We start from the raw sequence: 15,786 nt of genomic DNA, 5'->3' as shown, positions 1-15,786 counted from the left end.
ATCACTAAATTTCCTTATGTTAGTGGTAAAATGTGAGGGGACAGGAATAAAAAGATGTTGATATTTTCATGAACAGATGTGCAAGTTATATACAGATATTAATCAACTTTTTACTTTGCAAGATATGTCTTGTATAGAACGTGCGGTATATGCCTTTTAAATGATAAAAATACTAAAAATTTTAGTTGAAAGCAAAAGAACTAGGAGAAATTGAAGTTTATTTTACTATTTTAACAGATAACAAGACAAGAAAATTTACTAGTCTATATAAGCATTACAGGGGGCTTTCCAGGTAACTCAGTGGTAAAGAATCCACCTGCCAGTGAGGGAAATGTGGGTTCAGTCCCTGAGTTGGAAAGATCCCCTGGAGGAAGAAATGGCAACCCACACGAGTATTCTTGTCTGGATAATCCCATGTACAGAAGGTCTTGACAGGCTACAGTCCATGGGGTCGCAGAGTTGGACAGAACTGAGCAACTAAGCACACACACATAAGCATTATTTATACCTTGGATGTTAAGAGCTTAGGGTATGGGAGTCCACTTAAAATTGTAAATGTAAGGTTGGGCCAGTTTCTAATAACTTATTTTAAGTGGGGACAGTAACACGTCCCTTTGTTGTAAGAGATGGAGGCAGAGTAATGTGTTTAAAATGTGGAAAGTGGGACTTAGACAATAAGCTTTCAACTAGAAATACCAGTAGTTAATTTTCAAGATTGTAATCTGATTTAGGTTTTGTTTGGATCAGGAGTTTGGGAGAATTGGATGGAAGCATGTAGGAGGTTGTGAGTTAGATGATCAGGTGTGGTGCAGGCTGCTGAACAAAGTCATTCTCACAACTACTTTTCCTGATCTTAATTTTGTTAGTATTAGTGTTGTGATATATTCTGTATTTGTACTTTTTGTTCAAGAATTGTGACTCTACATGGTGTTATATATATTTTTTTAATTTTTTACTTATAGGATTCAGTGGTCCCAATTTAAAGGCTATTTTATTTTCAAACTGGAGAAGGTGATGGATGATTTCAGAACTTCAGCTCCTGAACCAAGAGGTCCTCCCAACCCTAATGTTGAATATATTCCCTTTGATGAAATGAAGGAAAGAATACTGAAAATTGTCACTGGATTTAATGGGTATGCATTTAATTCTATGTTAAAGGTTTAATTTTTAGCAGATCATTAAAGATTTTTCCTCAAAGTTTTGAAGTGTCTAGTTGTTTGATCATTCATTCGAATAAGCTCTATGTCTCGTGATATATATAGATAGATAGATAGATAGATGTTATTGAGTTCCATTTTACAAGTAGTTGAAATTCTCACAGCTTTTTTTTTTTTTTTTACACTTGAACCACCTTTATATGGTTCACTGGCATTTAGACTTCAAATGTGTGTGACAGTGGAAACATCAAATATTTAAAATTTTTTTCTATTTTATATTTGATATTATAAATCTTTATACTTTGGAACCTGTTATTGAGGTAAGTAACATTTCTTTTAAAATGAAAAGCAATTTATGAAAGGATTCTACTTAGATTCTACTTTTTAATTAAAAATATTTTTGTAAGAGTCCCTGTTTTCCCTCCAGTAAGGAACCGTTTTAGCCTTTTATAAAACATAGCACTGAAAAGTTACTCTCCACTAAAAATGAAGCTGACTTTTAAATTATGTGTCATATTCTGTTATTTTAAATACTTTCTTTTCAGGACTTTGTATTTTTAGGGCTCCCTTTATTGAAGGCAAGAAGTATTTTTGAAGTTGAATTGTTCAGTGTTTAAATTGGCATAAATTGGAGTGTGGAATGACAATACCTAATTTAGTGAATTGTGGATATGTTAACCATGAATTTATATTTAGGGACAGTTTTTGATGAGATTTCATTTGTATTTTTAGGTAGCATGAATGGTCTCAATTTTTTCTTCAGATATTTAAGCACATGGGATTTGCAACAAGATAGTGTAATTCACTTAACCCTTTATTTTATGTCATGTTTCCCTGCTTAGCAGTTTGATTTAAGGTATCAAATTCTTAAACTTTGGTTTTGGGTATGTTGCCGAAATACTCATGGGAGAAATTAAAGCTGCTCTTAGGGGTTTGGGATTGGAGGGCGACTGTTTTCCGTGTACCCTGTTGTATTAGTGAAAATTATTTAACTGTATGCATATATCTACTTACTAATTTTTTTAAAACATATACCATGATGAAGCCACATGCTGTGTATTGGAAGTATGTTACATAAGGCTTACTATTGAATATGGTTAAGAATACTTCTTGGGGATGTTTATAAATAGTGCAGAGGTTGATAGTACTTAGACATTATGGTAATTTCATCTTTTATTTCAGTAAGTTACGGCTCATTTAAAATTAAGAGTTATGGTCAAACAGGTCAAATTATACACCACTGCTTTGTGAATATGAAGCTACTTGTGATTCTAAATTAGTAATACCATTTTCAGTTCTTAAACATTAAATTGGATGAAACACAGCTATATAGGTATTAAATATTTCTCATTTCTTTATTTGTTAAATAGGTGCCTTTCCTTCTCCAAGATATTTTATACACACACACACACACATAATTTGTTAAATAGGTAATTGACCTACCTCTGAAAAGGACTTGAACAGTCCTTAAATGCCTAAGCATACGTAAATATAATTTCTTTTAAAATATTTTTTATCTTAAACTATAATTTATATTTTTACTTTGGTATTTCAAAATGGCAGTTTGCAAATTATTTTTCTTAAGCAGAACTCAAGTCTTAATGATACATTAGTATTTTTGTATTTTTCATTTTTGATTTACCCATTTTTATCTATATCATAATATTTGATATGTGGTACATTGAAACATCTTTGTAATATTTTTCAGTTTTATTTTTGTGTTTGAATATACATCGATTAGTTGTTGCTATAAAAATTTTTTCCCTCAAAGTGGTGAGTAAAAGTAGCATCTTTTTCACTTAGTTGAAGGGTTTGTCTTTGCCAGTATTCCTCTTCTGCTCTTCGTAATAGATCATCTTTTAAATTAAAAAAATTACAGTAGTGTGTTCATAATTTTTAAAATATCCTCATATGTCCTAGGAGTATATGAAGAAAAGAAAGGAGGATCATGTTGTATGCTAGTTGTATTTTACTTTTAGAAGAGCTTTGAAATTTTTATATCAGTACAGTTACGTCTGTGTGTTCTGTTTGTCTTTATTTGAAATGGCTGCATTATTTTCTGTTATATTAACAGATTATGTAGTTCATTTTTTCTGCTCCCTTGGTGGGCATTAATTTTTTTAGCTGTTACAAGTGCTTGTAGTGCGCCCCCTTGTACATACACTTTTGTGTATGATGAATGGTGTATGTTGAATTTGTGTATAGATTTATTGTTCCTTTTTTTATTTTGTAGAAACCGTTACTAGGTTATCATGTATGCACACTTAAAATTTTTATTATTATTGCCAGATTGACCTCACAGAGTATTTTCATTTATGCTTCTGTGTTATATGTAAATGCTGTTCTTTTTTGTTTTTGTTTTTGTTTTTTTTCCCCAGTATTTTTGTGGGTCTGTCTGTGGATTTGTGTCTCTTTGATTGCAAGTGAAAGGGAGCATGCGTGTCCTTAATGACTCTTTAATGAATTGGTTTCTTTCATATCTTTTTTGGTTTTTCTTATCTTTCAGTGATTTTATTATTGGTAACTTCATTTTGCTGTTTTTGTTTTTAATTAGTGAAAGCTCTATAATAAATGCTTCAAATTATTTTGGCATGAAAAGATTATATTCTAAAACTAGTATTGTCAGTATATAAATTTTTCCTCTTTTAAGTGGAAATTATCCGTTTACTTGTTGGCCGGATTTTCTGAACTATAAGATTCTGGACACCAAGGGTGAATGCAAATTAATTACTTAAGTCTTCCTCTGCTTTTGACAATGTGTTAGACCTAAGACCTCTCGAAAATTAGCAGTAAGCTTCCCTTGCTGTGGGTAGTTGACTAAAAGGACATGGCTGTGTATTTATGAGGGCATCTAGCCACTGTGGCACCCCACTCCAGTAATCTTACCTGGAAAATCCCATGGATGGAGGAATCTGGTAGGCTGCAGCCCATGAGGTCGCTAAGAGTTGGACACAACTGAGCGACTTCACTTTCACTGTTCACTTTCCTGCATTGGAGAAGGAAATGGCACCCCACTCCAGTGTTCTTGCCTGGAGAATCCCAGGGATGGGGGAGCCTGCTGGGCTGCCGTCTTTGGGGTCGCACAGAGTCGGACACGACTGAAGTGACTACGCAGCAGCAGGCAAAGTGCACAACCATTTGATACCTAAAAATCTTGGTTATATCACTGCTAATGTGTCAGTTGTAACTGAGGAGTGCTTATCTTTTGGCATGATGGCCTGACTATAAAATTTCTTCTCTGGAGTTATTTTTTTAAGTTATTTTAATGTGCATAATCAGAGTTCGCTTAGTCCTGAAAACTTTCAAAGGATTGTTTTTTTTTCTTTTTTAAAATTTATGTTTTTAATTGGAGGATGATTACTTTACCATGATTTGCTGGTTTCTGCTGTACATGAGTATGAATCAGCCACAGGTATATGTGTGTCCCCTCCCTCTTGCACCCAAATGACTTGTTTGTATGCTTACATGCACCAGTGCAGATACCTTGTAAGTTTCTGCACCTGAGGGTTTTTGCCTCTTCATATTTTTTTAAAGGTTTATATACAAGATTTTCAGTACTTTAAAATCTGGATTGTAGATATAAAACATTTACTCCTTTTTTGATTTTATATTGTTTGCTTTATAGTTAGCTTAAGATTATTCAAGGATGAGAGAATGGGTTCTAGCCTTTTGTTACTTGGTTCTTTTACTCCTTTTACCTATTTCTGCTTGCTGGTGTACCTGTTCCTCTTGGGGAAAATAGACTTATTGCATTTTATGTTCATTATTTGTGTCAGTATTTGTTGAGCATGTTGAATCTATTAGAAGAGACTTATTATTTTTTCTTTATTACCTTTTCTAGCATAACTTGTTGAGACTCCAGGTTGCTTAGTAGCCTTCCCTCCTTACTCCCCTTAACTGCCTTGCTTTGTGTGTTGGTAATAGGTTTTGATGTGATGCTGTCTTTAATAAAATTTTATAATTGAAAGAGAGGAAATAACAGAAACCTAATTAATTTTTCTTAACATTTTTATTTGAAGCAAGTAAAGTAATTCAGGCACTGTAGAAGGTGATTAACTGGTTAAAAGTGTTGTCAGTTGCTGCAGATTCCTTTTAGGGTAGGGAATGACGTAGATACTAGTTCACGGTTATGTACCATTATTGAAAGGGCCAAATTTTTCTTTTTCTTAACTTACAGTGCTCTTTTCAATAAATCCCAATTTCTAACCTTTGTCTTGAGGTATAAAATATATGCACATGAATATTTATGACATGTATATATTTATATAGATGTTAAAGCCTGATCCAGAAAGAACATATTGATTTAAATAAGATTGTATCACAAGATTCCACTGGTGATTTCTAACTTCTTTAGAACTTTAGAGTAAACAAAACTCAATACATTTAATCTTTGATGTCTAAGAGATACTTAAGTTAATTTCCATTTAAATAGTAATTCTGTTAATTAAGACAGTATAAATGTGGGCCTTAATAGAAAATAAAGATGTAGTAAAAAGTATACCTTTATGCATAAAAGTTATTGGCTGTTTTAGCATTTTTTAAATCAGGTGTCTGATTTTATGGTTAGCTCTTTTAGCCTTTTACTTTAATGGTCTCTGTGTTTTAATTTCCTTCATCTTTTTTTATGAGGAACATTGCTTTATAATGTATGTGAAAGTTGTTCAGTTGTGTCTGACTCTTTGTGAGCCCACGGACCATACAGTCCATGAAATTCTCTAGGCCAGAATACTGGAGTGGGTAGCCTTTCCCTTCTCCAAGGGATCTTCCCAATCCAGGGATCGAACCCAGGTCTCCCACATTGCAGGCAGATTCTTGACCAGCTGAGCCACCAGGGAAGCCCAATATATAACTATATAACACACATATAATTATATAATGTAGAAGTAAGATAAAGATTTTTATTTTGATGGATGCTTTCTTTCCAGCTGAATATCTTGGTGTATATCCAGAATATTGGCACATCTTGATGATCAAACATTTAAACAGATAAATTAAAAAATATTAATTTTAGTCACTTAAAATCTTTCTCGGGTTAAAATACAAGACAGGAAATTCTAACTTTAGAGCTTGGTGTTTACAGTTTGTAATTTATGCTTAGATGTCTTTCTCTGTTCAGCAGCATTCTTGATATCTGAATTCCGATAGCTTTTAGGTACATAAGATTTGAATTTTTTTTTTTTTAGGTCAATAGATGGGGACAGATTGCAGGCAAATTAAGGTATATACGTAATGTACAACGTGTGATCCTGTTTCATCAGATTTAGTTACTTTTTGGAATTAAAAGGAATATTTTTAAAAACATTTTTTGTTTGGTTTCACCATAAGTTGGTCTCTGGAGGGTTTGTGCCTTCTCAAAATCTACAGTAAATAGCAAATGAAATTGGGATAATGATAGGAACTAAGATTTATTCATAAAGTATTTCAGGCCCTGAGTGATTTATGGGCTTCCCTGGTAGCTCAACTGGTAGACTGCCTGCAATGCAGGATACCCTAGTTTGATTCCTGGGTCAGAAAGATCTGCTGGAGAAGGGATAGGCTCCCCACTCCAGTATTCTTAGGCTTCCCTGATGGCTCAGCTGGTAAAGAATTGTCCTGCAACGTGGGAGACCTGGGTTAGACCCCTGGGTTGGGAAGATCCCCTGGAGACGGGACTGGCTACCCACTCCAGTATTCTGGCCTGGAGAATTCCATGGACTGTATATATAGTCCGTGGGATCGCAAAGAGTTGGACACAGCTGAGCGACTTTCACTTTCAAGTGGTTTATATGCATTATGTATCAGCGCTCATAATAATTACTTAAGAAATGTGTTTTCAGAATCCCTGTTCTCCAGAAGACTTTAAAGAGGTAAATTCAACCTGGGCACAGTGTCCCAGAGGGTTAGCCAGTATTTTTTTTTTTAAAGCCATACTACCCTATATGTAACTAGTGTTTTGTTAGATGTTGTAGACATATTTTTTGGGGGTTTGCTTAACAAAATGCGTGCTAATCATATCCTTAATAAGTTATTTTCCAGTTCCTTATGTAATCTTAATTTTCATCTTACGATGTAGACAAGTAATATATAGGTAATGCAAAGTAAACGGAATGCATTTTAAATAACTCAAAATATTTTTCTACTTAATTGTTTCACAGTGCACCTTTACTAATAAATATCTTTCCCCATTCTCCCAATTTCAGGATTCTGGTTCATATTTTTCATTGAGAGTTAGTCGTGTTCATTTTTGCTCTTTTTTTTCTTCTTAGCACATGTCTTAATTTAGCTAGTGATAATTTTTTATTAGAAGAATTGTTAATGTTTTCAGGAAACTGTCTTGTGTGCTGTGTAAACTGTTGTGTAGTGGAAGAGAAAGAGAAAGCAGACCTGTCATAGAGTTGTACCAAGCATTCATTTTGGATTTACCTGGTTTATTTTTATACCTTATTTTAAAGACCCACCTCAAATTAAGTGTTCCCATTTTTATGTTCGATTCCCTGGCATACAATTTATTCTTTCTCTGTAGCACTGTGTACACAATTTTATTAGCGTTTGTTGTCATAATTGTTTACCTTAAGTGTCTTTCAAGTCTGCTATTGAGTAAACTATAGTCAGCTCTCATGTTTACATAAAAGATTAAAAAGTACTTAATCTTAAATGCAGTTGTCAAAATTATAATTGTTTCCCGTGGGTACTTTGATTTACAGGAAGTGTTTGTATTTTAAAACTGTTCACTTGAGTGAGAGTTGTATAACATCTTAGTGCCATCTATTGGACACTTGGTAAAATGACTTAAAAAGCTTCTGAAAATGTTTTAATTGTAAACTTACTTTGTCATAGGCTGACATGTTATGCAAACATAATACATTTTTCTTTCTAAAGCAGTATTGACATTTACCCACAAATACAGTGTTAATAATTGACTACCATTTTATCTAGTTTTCTAGAGAAAATTAGCCAAAACATTTTAGTCTAAAACCATGATTAAGCAAGAAGTTGGAAGATTCTCATCTTTTATGGTTAATTTTAATTTAAGAGAAACACGGCTGTCAGTGTGTAAAGGAAATTTAGTTGAAGGAATAGATATAAATAGACAATATCTGTTTAAGTATTTGGTAAATAGTATTTGAGTGTCCTTAATACTGGATCCTACCTTGCTTATTTTGTAAAATGTATAAAAACTTTTAATTACAGTATCACTCTGAGAGCTTCATTGAGGGAATAGGGTTGGGGGGGCAGTATGTGGGTGTTTAGGATTTGGAAAGCAATGAGCTCAGCGAGGGGCAACATATTGGTATGCCACTAATATTCTGAAGTCCATGATGGTAATATATATATATATATATATATATATATATATAAATTATATATTGAATGTCATGTATGTGAAGAGATCCTGCCCTTAAGAAGCTTTCAAATATGAAAAAAAGACACACTTTGGAAAAACAAGATACTTTATTTTGACAGTGTATTTTACTCTGATTTTGAAATGTAAAAAGTAATAAGACTCAGAAACTCAAAGAACTTGGCTAAAAGAGTAGTACTGATGCTAAGAATATAAGAACTAAATATTGTTGGTCCAGCTAGAAAATGTACATTTATAATTTTATGTGTGTGTGATATAGTGGAAGACAGAACATGGAATTTGAAGTTTGAGAACCTGAGTTTGAGTTCTGCACTCACTAAATTGCCTTCCATTGTGGGAGAGAAAGAATTTTGTGTTGAACTGCCTGTAAACAATAAACAACTTTGTAAATAATAACTATTTAAGGCTTTATAATTGTCTTTATAAGGAGAATAAGTAGATTTCATGTGACAAATACTGAAGTCTTGAAGTTTACATACACGTTTTAGCTGCATTTATCATTATTTCGTGAGATTTTGCTATTCATATTGTAATTCTGAGGAATGCTAATAGTGTGTGAGATAAAAACTCACTGATTTATAAAATCATTTCAGGTTCAATTTATGTCTCAGGTTTGTATTTTCTATGATCAAGTGAAAATTTGATTGTGGTTGTTAAGTATGTGGTAAAGTTGTCAGTAAGGTACTTACCAAATATATATAGTGTGTGTGTTTGTATGTATTTTAAGTTTGGTGAAACATGTAGGTTGTATATAAAATTTTATTATGGAGCAGAACTGTATAATACTTTTTCATTGGAATCACTTTTTGTATTCTGATAACATTTGTAGTTTATTTGAACACTGTAAAAAAAACTTGGTGTGCAAAAGAATGCTTGAGAAAGTTTATGTATTAAGTAGACTCTCACTTGTTTGTGTTGCCTCTCTCATAAACTTAAAATTGAATTATCATAAATAAGAATGTTAAAATTTTTTCTCAGTTTTGAAGCTTTCTGTTCATTTTGGATGTTCTTTTTAAGGGATGGAGGGGGAAATTGTTTTTTTTTTAAAGAGAACAGGTATGCTTCTTGTTTTGCCTAATTTTAGGTGATTCATCCATTCATTTGTAGCATTTTCTTTTGTAGCTTAACATGGGTGACTAGATAAAGCTTGAAATGGCGAGAGTAATGGTTCTAATTTTCTTGAAAATTAATAACCTTAAACTATAAAATTATATTCTTTTGCAGTATACCTTTTACTATTCAGCGACTATGTGAATTACTAACAGATCCAAGGAGAAACTATACGGGAACAGACAAATTTCTCAGAGGAGTAGAAAAGGTATGTATTGTATAACGGGGTTATATTAAACTGTAGCATAATAGATTTTCTTTGAATAGACTCTACTTCAGGCATCTTGTCTTGAAATAGGTTTTTCAGCCTACCTGAAGTTTTTCCCAAATTGTGTTCTAAGTTTCAGAGAAAGATTTAATAAGAGGAAGGCAGAAGAATGCTTGGGAAAAGCAGTTTATTATTGTCTCTTGGAAATTCTTAATTTATCTTAACATATTAACAGTTCTGAGAAGTTCTGTAATTGATATCTTAGAAATAGAGGGTTTTGCAAACTTACCTATAGAATTCTTTAGTTTTAGAATTCAGAGGTACACAACTTGGAAAATCACTAATACAAGGTATTGAGAAGAATTATGTCACATTTAAGAATAGGAGAAGAATTGGGTTTTTTGTGGGTGAGGAGATGTTAGAGGGCAGAGCATTCTGAACAAAGGAAATAATCTGAGAGGCAACTACATCAAAGTGTTTCAGGGAATGAAAAGCAAGTCATTGGCTTGTGTGGAGCGAAGAATGAATGAAGGAACTGCATGTGAACTGAGATGTGGACCATTGGTTTTGCTAATTCCTATAGCGATTGCTCCTAAAATATAGTCTAGTATACATTTTAAGGTTCTTTTCAAATCCGTTCATTTTACCCTTGGAGCAGGAATCCAAAATCATTACCTAGTGATTTAAAATAGATCTTAGGGTCTAACTGGATTAATGTGTTTGTTGAACTCTGAGGGCAGGAAGCTGAGATGGTTCTTCAGTACTTAACAGTTCAAAGACTTCAGTACTTAAATTTTGGCACTCTTTGGATGAAGAGGCAGTGTCACAGGAGTCATCGTTGTGTGACTGTGGGCCAGTTACGTATCCAAGTCTTGGTTTCCTCATCTGTAAAATGTGGACCATAACAGTTCTGTGAGGAGGATTAAATATAAAGCACTTACTTTGGCTCAGCAAGCTTTCAATGAATATTAAACCATTGATAAAGTTATGATTATCAGGAGGGTTATAAAAAGGTTTGCGTCTCTTTCCCTGCGTTGTATCATGCTACACATCAAGATTTTGAGTGGGTGCTGCTTTACCGGGAATTTATTATTACAAGGCCTGAATACTTCAGCCTCTAAATAGCTTGGTAAGAGGACATGGTTCTGTTCTATTACATACAGTACATAAAACACATGATGGCAGGGTTCCAAAGCAACTGAGGAAAAATGAGACTGACAAAACAAATAGCTTAGTAAGTTATTAGATTTTAGTCTGTTGCTACTGTTTTAGTTTTTGCTTTTCTATTGAAGGTTTTTGTTTTTAGCCATTTCTTTTATTAGTAAAAATATAATACATGGAAACTTGATACCAGGGTGATTTTGGGAAATTAAAAAGAGGTAAACTTTGTGTTGTACATTTCCTCATATTAATCAGTAAATGTTGTTATTGCAGAATGTGATGGTTGTTAGCTGTGTTTATCCCTCCTCAGAGTAAGTATAGCTACTTTTCTTTTTTCCTAGTATATTATATTCTGTTCTTTCATTTTTAATATATGCCTTAAAAATATATTACAATTATTTTATATGTAATTAAGCATGGTAACATTTGTAAATACTTAACAAAACTACCAACCAGTTCCCAGAGTAGAATATTACCAATAAACATTACCTATATATTTTTCCATTGAAAAGATTTGTATTAAATAGATTCATGATTTACTGCAATCTTACATTGTTGGATTTATGTACTATCTTGATGACATTGCTCTTCATGATGGACTGTTATTTCTGATTGTCATGAGTTAAATAGTAAATTTAGGTAGCTGTGTAGGGCACATTCCTTGGTACCACTGGTAATTTTACTAGGAGTGGATGTCCTGGGATTATGAAAAGTTTAGCACAGTGTCCATGGCTTCCTCTGAATATCAGTAATGTCTCCCCTACTTCCACCAAAAAAATCTATTTATTCACTGCTAAATGTGTTCCCTAAGGATATGAGTGAAGGAAGAGGGATTGTAGGAAAATATTGCCCTCTGTTGAGAAGTATTTGTTTAATGGTTAAAATACCTGATTTCATAGAATGATTATGGTGAATTTGTTTCAGAACTCTTGAAGAATATATTTGTATATTGTTAAATGAGATACTAGGATAATTTCATGGTTATTTCTCTAAGAAGTCTTTTGTTTGATTCTGTGACATTGAAGTCTTACAAAAGATCTTTTAGACCCTTGACTTTTATCAAAGTTAACTGAACTATCCATTAAAAAAAATTTTTCCCTCTCATAGGAAGAACAATTCCAATAGTTTAAATCGAATGAATGGTGTTATGTTTCCTGGAAATTCACCAAGTTACAGTGAGAGGTGAGATTATTGATTTTTTATTATTCAAAGAGCTGCAGTTTCTTAATTTTGAATAGGAAACTCAATGTACTTTTTAAAAATTGGGAATTTTATGGGAGGTATAGGATGATATACCAAAAAGAATTAATTTGGTGACCCTTGGTTCTGAAAGTATTTCTGTGATGTGTGCATATAAACCTTGGGAGGGATGACTTTTTTACAAAAATTGGGAAAATGATGTTCATTTCTCTTACCATAGGTCTAATATAAATGGGCCTGGAACACCCAGGCCACTTAATCGACCAAAAATTCCTTTGTCAGTTCCCATGACAACAAACGGCTTGCCTGAGAGCACAGACAGCAAAGAGTCAAAGCAAAATGAGGACAAAAATCACAGGTTTGTATGTGATTTATTTTTGAAAACAAATGTTTTCCCAAAAAAGTGACATTTATGGATGATTTTTTTATTAAAAAAATAAATTTTATTTATTATTTACTGTTGTTTTGAGAAGGAGAAAATATTTTAATGCACTTAAAAAGGGCATTAGCATATGCTGATGATGGGCAGAGAAAAGACTTAATTGCTTGTTTGGGAAGATTCTATTTATAATAGGGTGTTAAGAAAATGATCATGATATATTTTTTTCTTTTAGAAAATTACTTGGAGAAGATACTTGTAAATGAGTTCAAATTCTGTGAATCATTTCTCTTCGTAGATCATAAAAGGAAGTTTTTTTATTGATATCCCATCTCAAGTTTTCTTATCACATTAAGGGAAAAGAGTGAGAGGAATTAAGAGTATGTCTCAGTGGGGAACTTGTAGTTTTATTGTAAGAGGACATTTAACTCACTGAAGAATTGAACACAAAGGTCATGTAATTCATTGAGTAGTCCTAGTGGGAAATGTTTAACAGTTTAGGTGTCCTTGGAATTATTCTCTTGTTTTTCTTTGCCCAGATGTTACAATTTAACTTGCACAGTGAAAGTTACATATTATTAGATCTTAAAAATAGAATGTAAAGGATGAAGAAACAGTTTTATTAATGACACTTTTAAAAATATTTACAGTGACTCTTCAACATCTGAATCAGAAGTTTCCTCGGTGAGCCCTATAAAAAATAAACATCCAGACGAAGATACTGTGGAGGCAGAAGGGCATGAGGTAAAAAGACTCAGGTTCGACAAAGAAAGTGAAGTCAGAGAGATGGCCAGTCAAACATCTTCCAGTGAAATTTCTTCAGTTATGGTAGAAGAAACAGAATCTCCATCTTCATCTCAGAATAAAGACAAAGAAAGTAGTTGTACCAGGCAGCACTGTACAGAAGAGGAGGAAGAAGAGGATGAGGAGGAAGAAGAAGGTATTTAGAGACCATCTGTAAAAGGGTGGAGTAAGGAGATCCTCAAATTCTTGTACTTCATTTTTGCCTGAAAGAATTTAACATAATGGAACTCCTTATAATGCTGATGTTGGGTTTTTTCTCCCACCTGTATGTAGTTGCTGCTGAGTTTCAGGGGATATGATTTGAACTGTAGAATATCAGAATTCATGAAACTTAACTGTGGAGGTATTTTGAAAATCAAATTTAACTACAACAACATTTGCTTATTTTTAGAGTCTTTTATGACATCAAGAGAAATGATCGCAGAAAGAAAAAATCAAGAAAAAGAATCTGATGATGCCTTAACTGTGAATGAAGAGACTTCTGAGGAAAATAATCAAATGGAAGAATCTGATCTGACTCAAGTTGAGAGAGGTTTACATTCTGAAGGTAGTGAAAATACAGGCCCTGTAAGTAGTGGTTCTGATTGCCATGAAACCGAAGAATTAGTAGGATCCAATTCCAGTAAAACTGGAGAGATTCTCTCAGAATCATCCATGGAAAATGACGAAGCCACAGAAGTCACAGATGAACCAATGGAACAAGACTAACTATTTAGAAATATTTAGATGCAGTATTTTACATACAGTTCTGGTTTTACACTGTATAAAACGTTTATGTAACAAAGTGGACCTTTAGTTTTACAAGAGAAGCAGGTTGTAAAATAAAATACTTTATGGGGTAAATCCTAAAAGAGTTATTCATGTGAGAACTGTGAATATCAGCTCCTCTGGGTCCTGCTTACCGCTGACTTTTTTTTGGTCTGGTCAAATCAGTGGTTTGTGTATAGATTTTTTTTTTTTTTTTTTTTTAGGGTTAAAAATTTTAAACTGGAAAATAATTATAATTTTGAAAACTTTTTTGGAGATTATCACACTTAGTTTATTACATATGCAAGAAAGCTTTTGTCTTGTCTCTTTCTGACAGCTCTAGTAGTTTTCATATTTTGGTCATAGTTTGAGCATTTTAACATGTGAACTCTATAGGGTTTCATGCTGGTTTCCAGATTTTATTGTTTGACTATGTACAATGGAACTTTAAGTCATATATACATATATATATTATTCTAAGGGGGAAATGTTATATTTTTCTGTTTCTATAAGAGATGAATACAGTGGATACTTTTTCTATTGGTAATGATTGAGTTCACCTCTTTCAGAAGACATTTTCTTTCTCTTCTGAGTAATTCAGATAAAATCTGGCCCCTGTGAAACCCTGGAAATCTTACGTCTGTTGAAATACCAGGTTAAACACATTCCAAGAGATCTGTTCAAACTAAATTCTTTTGTATACTTCTGAGGTGCCTGAGAAAAAGACTTCATTATTTATGAGAAAATGTGCTTTATCTTGGAAATTGTGTTCAAACATTTAGCTTACTATTTTGTAGAATGAATGCTTATAAAGCTGACATGAGACCATCTCAGAAGAACCAGGCTGGTTCCTTTACTTTTTGCTTGCTTTTCTGAACCTTGTGAATATTACACATTTCTTTCTAAATTATTCTAGAGTATACAAATGTCAATGGTATGAAACACCACTGTACTGGAAAAATTAATATATTACTTTAGTAATGTACCGGAGCTAAATGACTGAAGCTTTAGGGGTGCATAGAAGCCACCGTAATTTGTATGACATTTTGAAGTGAATTAAATATTTTTGAACATGCTTCTTCGACAGCCAGTGTTATATTTTTCAGATCAACACAAAGCACAATGGTTACTCTAAACTCAATATTTTCAAATTCACATATTTAAAAGTCATGCGCAAGCTGCAACTTCCCTGTCTAAATTACTGGCTGCCAAATTTATACCTGTTTCTTCAGCTGTACCTTTTGATATTTAGAATTTTTAAATTTCTGTAAAGTAGATTTTGTAGAATGTAATGTGTTCACTGCCTTTGTGAAGCGGTATATAATTGTATAATTTCTGTGTGTAAACTGAATGCTTGGGCTTTCAATACAGTATTCATATAAAGCAATAAATATTAATGTTATGAAATACTCGAGTACATTTTTATCAAAATATACAAGAATCCCTTTTTTAATTTCAGATACCTGAAGTACACAGATGAACTGATAAAACCCATGCAAACATTTTCTCACACTGTATCATACGCTCTGGGGTGACTTGGGCAGCCACCACAAGTTTTGCATTTTGACTACTTCAATTGCTATGACTAAAAATACCAAAATGAGCTGGCTCCGTTTATGTCTGTCGGGTATTATACTACTGACTGACTTGATTGTCAGGTTCACAGCAGCTAGATGAT

At 33.0% G+C, this 15,786-nt stretch overlaps 1 protein-coding gene across 2 annotated transcripts in view; it reads left to right on the top strand.

Moving 5' to 3' along the window:
• The window catches only part of PPP4R2 (protein phosphatase 4 regulatory subunit 2), a 50,844-nt gene extending 35,329 nt beyond the window's left edge, over positions 1–15,515 (top strand). For both annotated transcript variants that reach the window (XM_061396396.1, XM_061396395.1), the window contains exons 3-9: positions 963–1,133; positions 9,724–9,817; positions 11,252–11,289; positions 12,086–12,160; positions 12,399–12,536; positions 13,208–13,497; positions 13,753–15,515. In XM_061396396.1, the coding sequence (XP_061252380.1) occupies positions 963–1,133; positions 9,724–9,817; positions 11,252–11,289; positions 12,086–12,160; positions 12,399–12,536; positions 13,208–13,497; positions 13,753–14,069 (1,123 nt within the window). In that variant the 3' untranslated portion in view covers positions 14,070–15,515. The remainder of the gene's footprint in view (positions 1–962; positions 1,134–9,723; positions 9,818–11,251; positions 11,290–12,085; positions 12,161–12,398; positions 12,537–13,207; positions 13,498–13,752) is intronic.
• The last annotated feature ends 271 nt before the right edge of the window (positions 15,516–15,786 follow it).

This window comes from Bos javanicus, chromosome 22 (genome assembly GCF_032452875.1).
Source record: "Bos javanicus breed banteng chromosome 22, ARS-OSU_banteng_1.0, whole genome shotgun sequence".
Taxonomy (NCBI): domain Eukaryota; kingdom Metazoa; phylum Chordata; class Mammalia; order Artiodactyla; family Bovidae; genus Bos; species Bos javanicus.
The sequence above is the reverse complement of the archived record's forward strand: the minus strand, read 5'-3'. Positions and strand labels throughout refer to the sequence as shown.